Source organism: Podarcis melisellensis (genome assembly GCF_964234715.1).
Source record: "Podarcis melisellensis genome assembly, chromosome: 2".
In the NCBI taxonomy this organism is placed as follows: domain Eukaryota; kingdom Metazoa; phylum Chordata; class Lepidosauria; order Squamata; family Lacertidae; genus Podarcis; species Podarcis melisellensis.
Window position 1 is genome coordinate 33,900,154 of NC_138529.1, and position 13,004 is coordinate 33,913,157.

General features: G+C 41.3%; 1 protein-coding gene across 2 annotated transcripts in view; it reads left to right on the top strand.

Annotated features, from left to right (window-relative positions):
- The window catches only part of SAP30BP (SAP30 binding protein), a 30,945-nt gene extending 23,213 nt beyond the window's left edge, over window positions 1-7,732 (top strand). For both annotated transcript variants that reach the window (XM_081899883.1, XM_081899882.1), the window contains 7 exons: window positions 2,184-2,272; window positions 3,374-3,465; window positions 3,617-3,677; window positions 4,393-4,444; window positions 4,858-4,916; window positions 5,845-5,926; window positions 6,637-7,732. In XM_081899883.1, the coding sequence (XP_081756009.1) occupies window positions 2,184-2,272; window positions 3,374-3,465; window positions 3,617-3,677; window positions 4,393-4,444; window positions 4,858-4,916; window positions 5,845-5,926; window positions 6,637-6,818 (617 nt within the window). In that variant the 3' untranslated portion in view covers window positions 6,819-7,732. The remainder of the gene's footprint in view (window positions 1-2,183; window positions 2,273-3,373; window positions 3,466-3,616; window positions 3,678-4,392; window positions 4,445-4,857; window positions 4,917-5,844; window positions 5,927-6,636) is intronic.
- The last annotated feature ends 5,272 nt before the right edge of the window (window positions 7,733-13,004 follow it).

Consider the following 13,004-nt stretch of genomic DNA (forward strand, 5'->3'; position numbering starts at 1 on the left):
CAAAGAAGCTCATTAAACAGATTTATTTAGAAAGCATGTGCAAGGATGCAATAAAATCCCAAACCAAATTATTAGAGGAAAACATATATAGATGAAACTAACAATATTTGCTGCCTAATTGTAAATGCCATCTCTCTAGCATGCCACTTCTGGCACTGTTTGCCATTTCCTGAGCTCCCGTCAGTGTCTTCTGTAGAACAGTATTAAATCCATTTCCTGCCTAACAAGGACCCTCAAGAAAACACAGAAGCATAATACCTAGCTAGCTTTAAATTGCACATGAGGTTTGGGTATCTGACTTCATTAAAGTCTTTTTTAAAATCACCTTTTCCCTCAGATGTCTGGTCTCCGTTGTAATGAAACATCGGTGGTAGCACCACTTGGTACTTGAGACATTCTTAATTAGAAATGAACACACCCCTCACATCACTGGCTTTGTAACCTATAACAAGTCCGTAGCTTGTTGTCAAGGGGCTCTGGAGCCAAACCGTGTCCCTCTGGGGATGTTGGCAAGATTTCTGTTCTTCACAGAAGCACATTCTCTGGAAATGCCAAAGGACATTTCTTTGTTACTTGTGACTGCTAGCGAACTTAACCCTAAATAGCATCCTAATGGAAGAGCATGGTGCTGGAGAGGAGGGCATGGGAGATGCCCAAATTGCAGAATTCTGAAGGCAGAATTATAATTTTAAACTGAGGCCCAGGGGTTTGTTTGCCTTTGATTACGGTGGATACAAACATGACAAGACACCAGTGGTAAAAAGCTAGACGCAGATGCACGGCTAAGGCTTCAGACAGTTCTGTATGCTCATGTTTGTAGAGCCGTCCTGTCTACAAAGGGTTCAGAGCAGATAAGAGTAATAGGAATATAGCAGAATATTTTGCCCCTCCATCCTTTGATGGACATAAGATTCAGTCCTTCAGTTAATATTAACTGGAAGCAAGTAGTGTAATACAGTTGCTTGTGAACTATAACGCCTGCCTGCTACTGGGGAAATCTTTCTGCCGACACAGGCTGTTTGCGATGTAAACATTACTGCCCTAAAACTAGGAAAGTTCTAATCGTGTTATTATTTAAAAAATGGAAAAATGCAGTGGAAAAAGGATTTCCAGGATGAATGCCCCCACCCTGCCCACTTTTTAAGTAGCAGCCTGTTTTCAAGCTCAAAGAAAAGCATTTGTTCACAAGCGGCATATTGTCTGAGCTTTTCAGGCCAAGACTGAAGGCAGAGCCTGATGCCAAGGAAAGGGACAAGAGTGTGGTACACAGTGTCGCCTTGGAATAATGTCCTTTTGAAGAGCAGCCTTTTTCCTGTACTTGTAGAAACGTTGTGTCTTAATTCTCTCTATCACCAACAGCCCACATGCATTTAAGAACAAAACCTGGACGCTGCTGCATGTTGGTCAGGTTATGCCCCTATTTTGGCAGTTGTGATACATTTTAAACAAGAAATGTTCAGCATTTGACCTGTATCTTGTTCCAGTTCTCTCTAAACAATTCTCTGCTGCATTCAGTTCTTTGATAAACTTCAGGCTTTCACTTACCCCTTTTAAAAACTGATTTGCCCACATAATTTTAGAACCATCATATTTTGAGATGCAGATTTTGGAAATAATTGCAATGCCAAAATTCTTGGTCATCAATGTTGGGTGAAATATTTAACTGGCAAGAGGCACTGATCACAATTCTCGATGCTCCCGGTTGTGGTTCTTAAACTAAATTGCCAGGAATTACTTGATGCATTTGTAGTTGAAAGTAGCTCTTGGAGAAGATGTCTTATTCCCAGGGCAACACTGCAGTCAATTAAAGAAAGTTTAAACAATAATTGTCTGTGGCTAGCAATTTGCTTTAAGAATAAATCAGTTGTTGTGTTGCTCTTATTAGGTACTGTGCCTTGCATATGAACCAGTTGTCACCCTGATCTAAACCAATACTAATAATATAAGATAGTAAATATGAAAAACACTTTCCCCAAAAAAGTAAAGATGAAGAATTGCGTTAAAGATAGAAGTATTGTGCTTCAAGTTTCCTGCATGTCTGCCAATGCACTTGCTTCTCAATCTTCAGAAACCCCTGACAAAAAGGGGATTGTTTCTTTTTAAGATCAGAAGTACAGGAACTTAACATGCTTAAATCTCTTTAATGCTCTTTGCTATTCTAATGGCCTCCTTTCTATTTCTAGCTTCTTTCTCTGAGCGAGTAAGAAACATGTCTCCTGATGAGATCAAAATTCCTCCAGAACCCCCTGGCAGATGTTCCAACCACTTACAGGTCAGCTTAATTTTTCATTTTTCAAATCCTATTTCTGTAACCCATGTCATATATTGTATCTTGTTGAGGTTTTGACTCAAAATTCCACAAAGGTTGCTGGTGTTCTTAACCACCTTTTTGTTTCAGCCAGCCTTGCAAAAAAATATTGAATTTGCATATTCTTGCTCGCCACTGAGCAAGGCGTTCCTACCTTTGCCTTCCTACCTCAAGCCCCACCCAACCCCCTGAAAATCCACTCATGAAGGTCAAGGAGCCTTCTGGAATGGTGTACAATGTGGTATGGAAAACTGAAATGGGCATGAGACTTAGTGAGAATCTGGTCCTCCTCTGCCTTTGAGCTAGGGCACTGTCAGTGGGCAGTTCCCTAAACCAGATGGATGGAAGGTTCCCTGCTCTTGATGGGATTACACTCCCTCTGAATGAGTGAATATGCAGCTTCTGGATCCATTGCTGTCACCTGAGGCTCAGGTGGCCTCAGTGATGCTGAGTGCCATCAGCTTCGGCCAGTGCAGAATTCAGCAGCCAGGTTGCTTACCGAGGCAAGATAGTTTGAGCATATATAATGCCAATCCTGGCCCAACTGCATTGGCTGCCAATTAGTTTCTCAGCCTAATTCAAAGTGCTGGTTATGACCTATAAAGCCTTAAATAGCTCAGGACCACAATATCTCAAGCACTGCTTCTCCCTATATGAACCAACCTGGACCCTGTGATCGTCATCCACGAGAGGTCTGGAGGCTAGCAACATGAGAACGAGCCCTTTCTGCGGTGGCTCAATGCTTGTGGAAAGCTCTCCGCCGGAAAGCCCACCTTGTGTCTTTGTGCGAATACATTTAGGCGAATCCCTCATCTCCCAGGCCTTTGGCTCATTAAACAATTTATGGCCATTTAAATTGGGGTGGGGTGGGGTTGTGTTACTGTTTAACTATGGTATGTATTTTTGTGTTTCTAAATAGTAAAGAACCCTGTGATCCTCAGATGAAGGGCAGTATAGAAATTTAATTAATATGCCATTTAACTTCTCTTTCAACACATGTGTGTTTGCTGTGAAGCATTCTGGAATATTGCCACTGCTTTGATTCTATGGCTCTTTTCTATTTAGGATAAGATACAAAAGCTGTATGAGAGGAAGATAAAAGAGGGCATGGACATGAACTATATCATTCAAAGGAAGAAAGAGTTCCGCAACCCAAGGTAAGACTGTCTGGTTGCATCTAAAGGGTTCCACAAGCTACATATAGTCCTCTTCTGTATTTGTAACCTCTTCAGTGAGAGGAGGGCCTAGTCAGATATGAACAAAGATGTGCAACGCTGAAAAATAATGTACTTTGATTGTTTATTTCAGCATCTATGAGAAGTTGATCCAGTTCTGTGCGATTGATGAACTTGGCACAAATTACCCCAAGGTGAGTGGAACAAATAACTTGGGTGGGGAGAGGGGATGTTAGATGGGATTCCTGACGTCTGTGAGAATAGGTTCCTATTCTCCAGGTTTTTTAGACAACTGGATGAAACAGTCCATGGAATGCAAGCAGTTTCCTGTCTTTAATACCTCACACCATTAGAATTGATGAGGGGGAGAGCAGGGCCATACTCACTGGTCCCGTCCCTTCCCATCATCTAGTTCTGTCAGTATACGCATTTGAAGATAAACACGTGGGTTTGGAACTTTGCATGATTTAGGATCCTAGCCATGACGAAGATGCAATAGAGGGGATGGGGCGAGTGAACACAGCCCCACTCTCACCTCATGCAGTTCTGGCTAAATACCCTCTGCACAGAATTCAGTACGGTCTCAACATTCTACTGTTACTGAGTTACTCTTCCCCATAGTTGTGCCAAAGTACATGACCTGATGAAGGCATTTAAGGGATGAACGTTCTGTGACAGCTAATCCCCTAGCCAGCATTCTCTGTCCTTCAGCACCATCTTTCTTTCCCATTTGGATTCTAGCTGTTCGGATAATGTTGTAAGGTCTATAAACTTTTATATATTGACTTTTTTTAAAAAAAGGAAATAAACAAAACTGGAATGCAGAATTAAGAGCTTTGCCTTCCAACTTGATAGATTGTATATCTTAAAATTCATATTTACATAACTTTTCTTTCTGTTCTCTTTTAGGACATGTTTGATCCTCATGGGTGGTCTGAGGACTCCTATTATGAGGCACTAGGTATTGCATCCAGCTTTTGTTTTGATACTCTCTCTAGTGTTTGTGAATGATTCTGGAACTTTAGAGATGGTTTAATTGAACCTATTTATCTGTACAGTGCCTTTTCTTTAAGGAGCTCAAAGCACTGTATATGGGGATCTATACCATTTTCCCCCTTCCCTTTATCTGAATGGGAAGAAACTAGTTGCTTGTTGGCTGTGTCCTGGGGAGAATATTTTTTATTGGAAAGGGCTCTACACCGAAAATATTTTTTTGGGAAGCAGGCACACTTAAGAATCCATGCTATCAGTATCTTCTTAAGTGTTGTAGCCCTGTTGATCCTCCTGACATGGGAAGCTCTAATAGGGATTCAGAATTGCTTTGCAGTGTTGAATCTATTGAGTGTGCTCACTGTTCTGTGGTTCTATTTCCAGCGAAAGCACAGAAAATTGAAATGGACAAGCTGGAAAAGGCCAAGAAGGAGCGAACTAAGGTACCAGATTATAACTTCAAAATATAGAGAAATTATTTTGATCTGTGCTCCTTCTACTGAACTTAATCCAACTGCTTAGCCACCCAATCACAAAATTTCTATTAGTCACACTGAGCAAATCAGAAATTTGCTTTTTATATGGGTTTCCAGTATTCTTGAACCAAGAGCATGAGATGTTATTTGTGATACTTCACAATTTATCTATGCATTCATCCAGAGCCACCCCATTGCTATCCATGATAAAACAGAGCAGACTTAATTAGGAGAGGCCTGAATTTGTGTTCATTACCTAAATAGTTAGCAAGACATTCACACCCCTTTACATAGCAGTTTAGAGTTTCTGGCAGCAGATATTTCTGTGGCTAACTTCTTTGTCTCCGTCATTCAGATTGCCCCTTTTGTTTTACTTCCTGTAATAAGTGCCCAGCTCTGTGATACTGTTTTCTCCCATGATCATAGACTTGGAGACGTGTGCTCAGACTGTGGTTTCTCTGGTTGCTAGATTGTCATCTGTAATGCAGACCATATAAGTCATGCATGTAGAGACATGAATTGCAGAAGCATAAATTGTACAGTGAAGGAACATGAGATTCTAACCTCATTATTTGAAGTACCTTATGGGATTAGAGAAGGACTAGAATTTGTCACTCTAAAATCGCTCCATCTGAGTCTGAAGATGGAGTTGGTTACCTTGTCTGGTGTGTGGGTGTGTACACACACACACACACACACACACACAGCTTTTATTAACTACTAGCAGCTAGTTATATCTGTGTTTTCAATTATTGAATCTCTAACAACTTATATAGTGTGTGTCTTCAACAGTCAACAAAGATGTCCTCTCATAAACCCTTTTTTGCCATGTTCCTAATGCCAACGAATAGGTATCTTAAGTACAGAATATGATTTGCTTCCACTTCTTTTCTAGATTGAGTTTGTAACAGGCACTAAGAAAGGAACAACAAATGCTCCCTCTACAACCACCACAACAGCCAGCACTGCAGGTGGTGGTAAGTTAAACATCATGACTTTGCATCTTAACTCTGGAATCTTAACTCTGGAACACACAAAAGCCATGGAATCTTCATCATATGTCTCTTCCTTTTGGCATTTACTGTCAGAGAGCAAATAAACTGCAAATTATGTTTGGCACCTGAACAGTTTGCCCCCCAAAAACTACAGGATCTGAATTTTTTTTTATGAAAGCAGAAAACTCTGATTCTGCAGCCAATACAAACTGAGTAACTTAGAACAGAATTCATGAAACTGTAAAATTAAGTATCTTATGTAATCCTATCTGCAGAAGTTGAGCATTCTTACCAGAACAAGCATGCTGATAGACACTGGTAGAAGTATTTGGGGAAAAAGGGGGGTAGATCACTGCCAGATTTTAATTCTGAAAGTAGATCACAGTCCCTTGGGAGTTGGCCACCCTTGGACTAGTAGAATCCTTCTCCCTGATGTGCTAGACTCTCACTAATAGGGGGTTACTGATATGAAGAAATAATTCAGATATATGCATTCTGCTACCAGAATTCTAAATTGGGACAGTCACAGGAGGGCTGTGCAACATGCTTTTTGGAGCACGTAAGTTGGTTCTGTCAGCATGGAATGGCTGAAAGCATTATCATTTAAGGGTTGCTCTTCAAGGAATAGTGACAAAAAGCATCTTGTCTGATCTGGGCTGCTGAAATTAATGCTTGCTTTTTTACATACACAGATGCACAGAAGAGGAAAAGCAAGTGGGATTCTGCCATTCCTGTGACAACAATAGCTCAACCCACCATTCTCACTACCACTGCAACACTGCCAGCTGTAGTAACCGTCACAACCAGTGCAAGCGGCTCCAAAACAACAGTGATCTCTGCAGTTGGCACCATAGTGAAAAAGGCAAAGCAATGACAAGTGCAGTGAAGAGACTGACTATAAAGTTTTCCCCCCAGACTGACTCATGCCAAAAGCACCACTTGCAGAAGTCAAAGGGGTAGGAGATACTCTCCTTCTGGTGCAAAAACGAAAGACTGTTTAAAAAATGGACACACAAGAAGAGGAGGAGGTGGATATGCATAATCACAACAGCTATCTACGCGTGAAGAAGCTCTCTTTGTTGGAGGAGCTGCCCCTTACTGAGTTGCGTGCAATGAAATGTCAGTGTGTAAATATTAGTTCACTAAATGTTGTATTATAATTGTGACTGTCTTAGGACCCTTTGAACTCTGTGAAATGAGAACTTGAGCAAGAAACTACTGAAGTCAATCAGTTGCACTGTGAACCATTCAACACTGAGTAACATCAACTTGCTCTCGCTTCTCATCTCTGCCTCCAGCAATTACAGGCAGGGGTGCCTTATTCAGTTTTCCTGCAGATAATTGTAAGAGTCATAAAGAATTGATTGTATATAGGCTCAGTTTCATGCAAACCATGATAGAGACTTGTGTGGATTGCCCTTATGCCTCCCATTTAGTTTCAGTCATCTGGGGCTTGAAAGCCTGGACATTTGAAACTGCAAATCAACACTGATGTCTATGTCTAGCCGTTGGAGAACCATTGTGCATAATTTGGACTCTACTGAGGAGAAGGAGCTTATGAAACAGAAAGAAGCACCAAATAGTTTCTACAGATGTAAGCTGGTGCCAGAGCTCATTTGCCCCCTTTAAATGTCAGTGTGCATGTTAGTGACATAGGTACCAAACTGTATAATTGCAATAATGCTGCCATTTTCACCATTCTAATGACAAAGATGCTGTTGATTTGTATAAGCTTTCTTACCTGTGTAACTGAACTTTGGAATATAAAAACATTTTTTTAAAAAACAATGCTGCTGGTGTTTAATCTGCCTTCCATTCTAACTGGTAGAAGAATTTGTAACACAGGTGGAGGGGAGAATGCTAGGGGTGTTGTTGCTATACTTTAAACTCATAGAGTCACATACAGTGGTACCTTGGTTTAAGAACAGCTTAGTTTATGAACAACTTGAATTAAGAATGCTGCAAACCCGGAAGTAGGTGTTTTGGTTTGTTAAGTTTGCACTTGGAAGCAGAACATATCCCACTTCCTGTCGAGTGTGTTCCATTTGCAAATTGAGTCCCCCACTGCTATGGGAAAGCACGCCTTGGTTTAAATTCGTAAACCAAGGTACCACTGTACTCATAGTCATTTCTGTTAACATAGCTGGCTGACGTCTAAAAATTGGACACAAGAGCCCTGTTCCCACACAGTGGCCAACCAGACTTCGGGGAGGAAGTCCACAAGCGGAAAATGACAGCAACAGCATTCTCCTGCTAATGATTTCCAGCAACTAATATTCAGAAGTATCAAGACTAGCAGATTTAATTTGTCTGCAACCCCCTTTTAAAACAATCCCAAGTTGATGGCCATCTATGGAAAATGACAGTGTAAAAGCTTAGGCCTAAAAGCACAAGAAAGGTGGTGCATACTGGGAACTATGTACTGCAAAGTGCTCCAAGGGGCTTCAGATGGTCAGAATGCAGCCTCTCAAGTCGTCTTCTGCACTACCTTGATTCTATCCAGAGACTGTTCATGCTACTGGTTTGAATATGTGAATGGTGTAGGCCTTTATACCTCAGCTAGCCTCTCCCCCATATATGTTAACATCAACAAAATGCCTTTGAAGATTAAATCTGTGCACTGTTGGCACAGAAGCTCCTTACTAATGGGGCCGGTTATGGAATGAGTTCCCTAGGCATGTCTACCAGTATTCAACCCTACAGTCTTTTCAGAAGATTCTAAACCAAAACTCTCCCTGTCCCTAGTCTTAAAAAGTGTCCCATCGATTGCAATCCTCTGTACACTTGCCTTTGAGTAAGCCCCAGCTATGCCTAAGATTGAATAATCAGTCCTCTGCTGCTGTCAGTTCTCCGTATTAACTTAGCTGCTCCTTGACTTGGGGTGGAGTTGACTTTTTAAATTTGTTTTTTTCATACTTGGTTTTATTATATTGATTTTGTAAATTGCTTTGAGCAAAGAGAAGAAAGCTTGGCATGTTTTTTTATATTAAAAAAAATACTTACAGGTCAACATTCTTGCCTCTGTGCTTATCAAAACAGAAGTAAAAATAAAAAGTATGGAGATTTTGTAAAGGCTCAGAAGGGCATGCTCTGGATTGCTTTCCTTTCCACACCCCTCTTCTGAAAAATGATGCTGTTTGTGAGAGATCGTTCTGCTGAGCTTTATCATAGATCCTCTGACAACTCCCTCACTGCCCTCAAAATGAGTCAGAACTGCTGCTGCTATTGAGTCTCCTGGAGGAGACGCTTTATAGTCAGATACAGCTGCTTTCTTGCAGCTGACTAGCTGTTCCTAGTTTTCATATTGGGGTGGTATTCAACTCTCAGTGCACCCACTGAAAGGAACATTTCTTAGACCCATATGTTAAGTCTACCTGGAATAAAACTTAGTTGAATACCACCTTTTGTTATGGTTTAACCTGCTTTTAAATCTTGGGCACAACTCTGGCTATTTTCATTGCATGCCCACAGTGAGTATGAAACTAATAGCAATTTGCTAAGATGCTGTGGCAAAGTTCCTCTCTGCCCTGCTACCCCTCCAAGTCTGTTCCAGATTATCAACTTGATGCCATGCTCTCCATGATGAAGGTAACCCTCTGGAAAGAGACCTCACCTGCTGTAAAATGTAAGAAGTGGGTCCTAAGACCCTTAATCCTGCTCCTTAAAATACAATCTGAACAAAATTGGTGAAGCAGCAAAGAGTTTATTGAATACATACGTTCTTGCAAGAGCAGGTGTCCAAAGTAGGAACACCCAAAACTGACAAAGCATAAGCTTATATTCCCTATACCCAAAGCGCAACTTCCCTTCCTTGTCTCCCCATTAGCTGGGTACTAAAAGGTTTACAGCCTATCACAACCCCCTAATTTACCTACTAACATTCCTGTCCTCCTTGACATCTCCCATTCCTCAGATTTCGACAACCACCACTTCTGTTTACTGTATTCCTTATTTGGTCTATGTTTCTATGCATTTACATACTGACGCAAGCGACAGAGGCAAACCTGACCACTAGTCCCAGTTGCAAGCATTCTAACCACAAGCTGTTTTTAGTTCCAGCATTGTGACTTATGTGAAAAAGCAACATCCTCATTCCTCACACCTGCATTTATTGTAGGCATGTTCTAAGCATAGTGAGCCATTGGGGGAGATCTATTGAAACCACATGCTTCACAGGCAAATTGGCTCTGATTCTATCTCTGACATCTCCAGGTAGTGGGAAATTTCCTGTCTGAAACCCTGGAGAGCTGTTGCCAGTCAGAATTGACGCTACTGAGCTAGAGAGGCCAAAAGTCTTGACTTTGAGTAAGGCAGCTTTCACTGATCCTGTAAGTCAGAGCAAACGTAACACCAAAGGAACTGCCTCTCCCTACTGCTGTTTACTCCTGACATGTATTGTTTTCAGCCTTCTGTAAGTTAGGGTTATATATTCAACTAATTTTTACTGAGAAGTTGAAATAAATGGTCATGGCTAACTTAGGTCCATTAGTTTCAATGGGCCTACTCTGAGTAAAAGTAAGTTGAATACAACCTTTACTGTCTGAACCTTCTTTTCCTCTAGAAACACCCTTCCTTGGCATGCTAGAACAGCTCCCATGCGCTGCAGCTCTCAAAGCTACACAGTGGAATCAGCAGCAACACACACCCATAGCCTCCAGGTTCACCATTTGGAGCTTGTAAGGTGGGGTTGGTAAAGTTTGTTATGTTTACCTCTGCAATAAGTCCACCTGAAGGCTCAAGGAAAAGTCTAAAGGCTTTCTGTGAGGTGTGAAACTGCTTAATGGAAACCAAGTTGTCGCTCAGTCACACCAATGGCACTAATCAAATCATTCCTGTGATGTGCATTTAAAAAAGCACATTGCATTGGCTCCTCTTGCTGGTGGGGAAAAGACTGCAGTTTCCCAGCAATAAAGCCATTTTAAGTAGTGGGATAATGCAATGTCCTTGAATTTCTTTGAAAGCAGAGATCATTCCTACGTGACAAATTGGCAGAAACAGCGTTTATTATTACAAACTGATCATCTGCAAAGGTTTTTAGGATAAGTGTATCTTAGTTCTTAGGAAAAGCAATCTATACAAGTTCAAAGACATTCTCTTTATCAGGAACTCTGATTATCATTTTAGAAAAAGAAAAGCTTTGGGATAAGCCCTTGGCTCAGCTTCAGCCCACCTGTGGAACACAAGAGGTGTTCAGTATGGGGTGCCATGAAAGAGTTTCCTGAGCCACTGTTACAATTGCATACAAAAGATTGGCCTATGGGGGGAAGCAACTAGAAACACTGTCATATAAGCATGCAGCAAATTTAAAGAAATGGGCGGGGGGGCAGTGCATGCGTGCGTCTGACTTAAACAAAAAGTCTTGCAAGCCAGAATATTCAGTAAACAGATATTGGGACTACAGTGGTACCTTGGGTTAAGTACTTAATTCATTCTGGAGGTCTGTTCTTAACCTGAAACTGTTCTTAACCTGAAGCACCACTTTAGCTAATGGGGCCTCCTGCTGCCGCCGCGCCGCCGGAGCACAATTTCTGTTCTCATCCTGAAGCAAAGTTCTTAACCCGAGGTACTATTTCTGGGTTAGAGGAGTTTGTAACCTGAAGCGTATGTAACCTGAAGGGTATGTAACCCAAGGTACCACTGTACATGTTTTTGTTCAAACTACAGTGTTGGATGACCTCAGCCAGACTGGTGTCTGCTTATCAGCTCCTAAGTTTTCTTGGGATGTAGCAACTGTAACAGCAGGAAGAATGAAAGCTTAACTTTTACCTTGCTATTGTTCTACCTCACCCTCCTCCAGACAGGGCTTCAATATTGTTCTGGAGCCTGGTGAGGACGAAAGTGCCAAGCCACAGATGTTTTAGGAAAAAGAGTTATGCATCCACACATGCAAAGACCACCCCATAACGCCATTGCATGTCAGACAAATGTTACATGCAGCTGTATTACAAATTTGACAACTAAACACCTTTCCTGAAGATTTCGCTAAATGACTCAACATATCATAACATATAATAACATATATCAACAGCTGGCCACCTTAGATTCATGTCAGAATATCTGCAGCAAAGTTGGGAGGGAAGAAATGTGCAAAAATACTTAATACAAACAAACTACAGAACACTGTAGAACATTTGCTATTGGGATCAGAAAGCAAAATGTGACCAACATCCATTCCCATTTTATTAGTGGAACTGAGGCTGCAAAGCAGCTGTTCAACGATATCTCATGTGATGCGTGAGAGCCATTATTTTACTTATCGGATATTATTTATTAAAAAATACTTTCACCCTACCTTTCAATAAAATATTTTCAAGGTGACTTCAACATGTCAATAAACAGTTAACTCAGATGATGAAGAAGTAGCAGCTGAAAGCAATGAAAGCAAGTCTCTAAGGGTATGTGCACATCAGAGACTTAAAATACAGCAATGTTGTTTCACCACCTATGTTTCAAGCCATGCTAGCTCTACACACCAGATTGCTCTACACACCCCATGGGCATTGCATGATTCCCCCCCCCCCCTGTACCTGGAACTTCCCGAGCTCCTATTCTAGGAAGCTGTAATTTGTGCGTGTGAAACTGCTGTCTGAACTGTATGCACCTCAGCTTAACCACGGCGTGTTTTCAAATCGGGGGAAACACAGTGAACAGGAGTATTTCTCGAGAAACTACAAGATACAGATAGACTGTGGCTAATGTCATGTGTACTTGGCTTCAAACACCAGTGGTAGGAATGCACTGGAAGCAGAATAAATGGTAATGTGCACATATTCTAAGGCTGTCCAGTTCTATACACACTTAAGGGGAGAAAGTTTCAGAAATAATGAATGAATGACTATGAAAATAATGTCATACCTATGCCTATAAAAAGGCTGCTCTGGAATAAGGGGGTATGACCCTAAGAAGGACTGAGGTGCCTCTCTTCTCCTCTGCACAAGATTGCAGCCTAAGTGCTTGCTTCAGGTAAATAAAAACAAATAAACTTCAGCCCAATAAGTACCTGTGATAACACATCAGGTAGTTTCTGTCTCTTGACTGCTGTCCCCAAAGGGCAGGGATC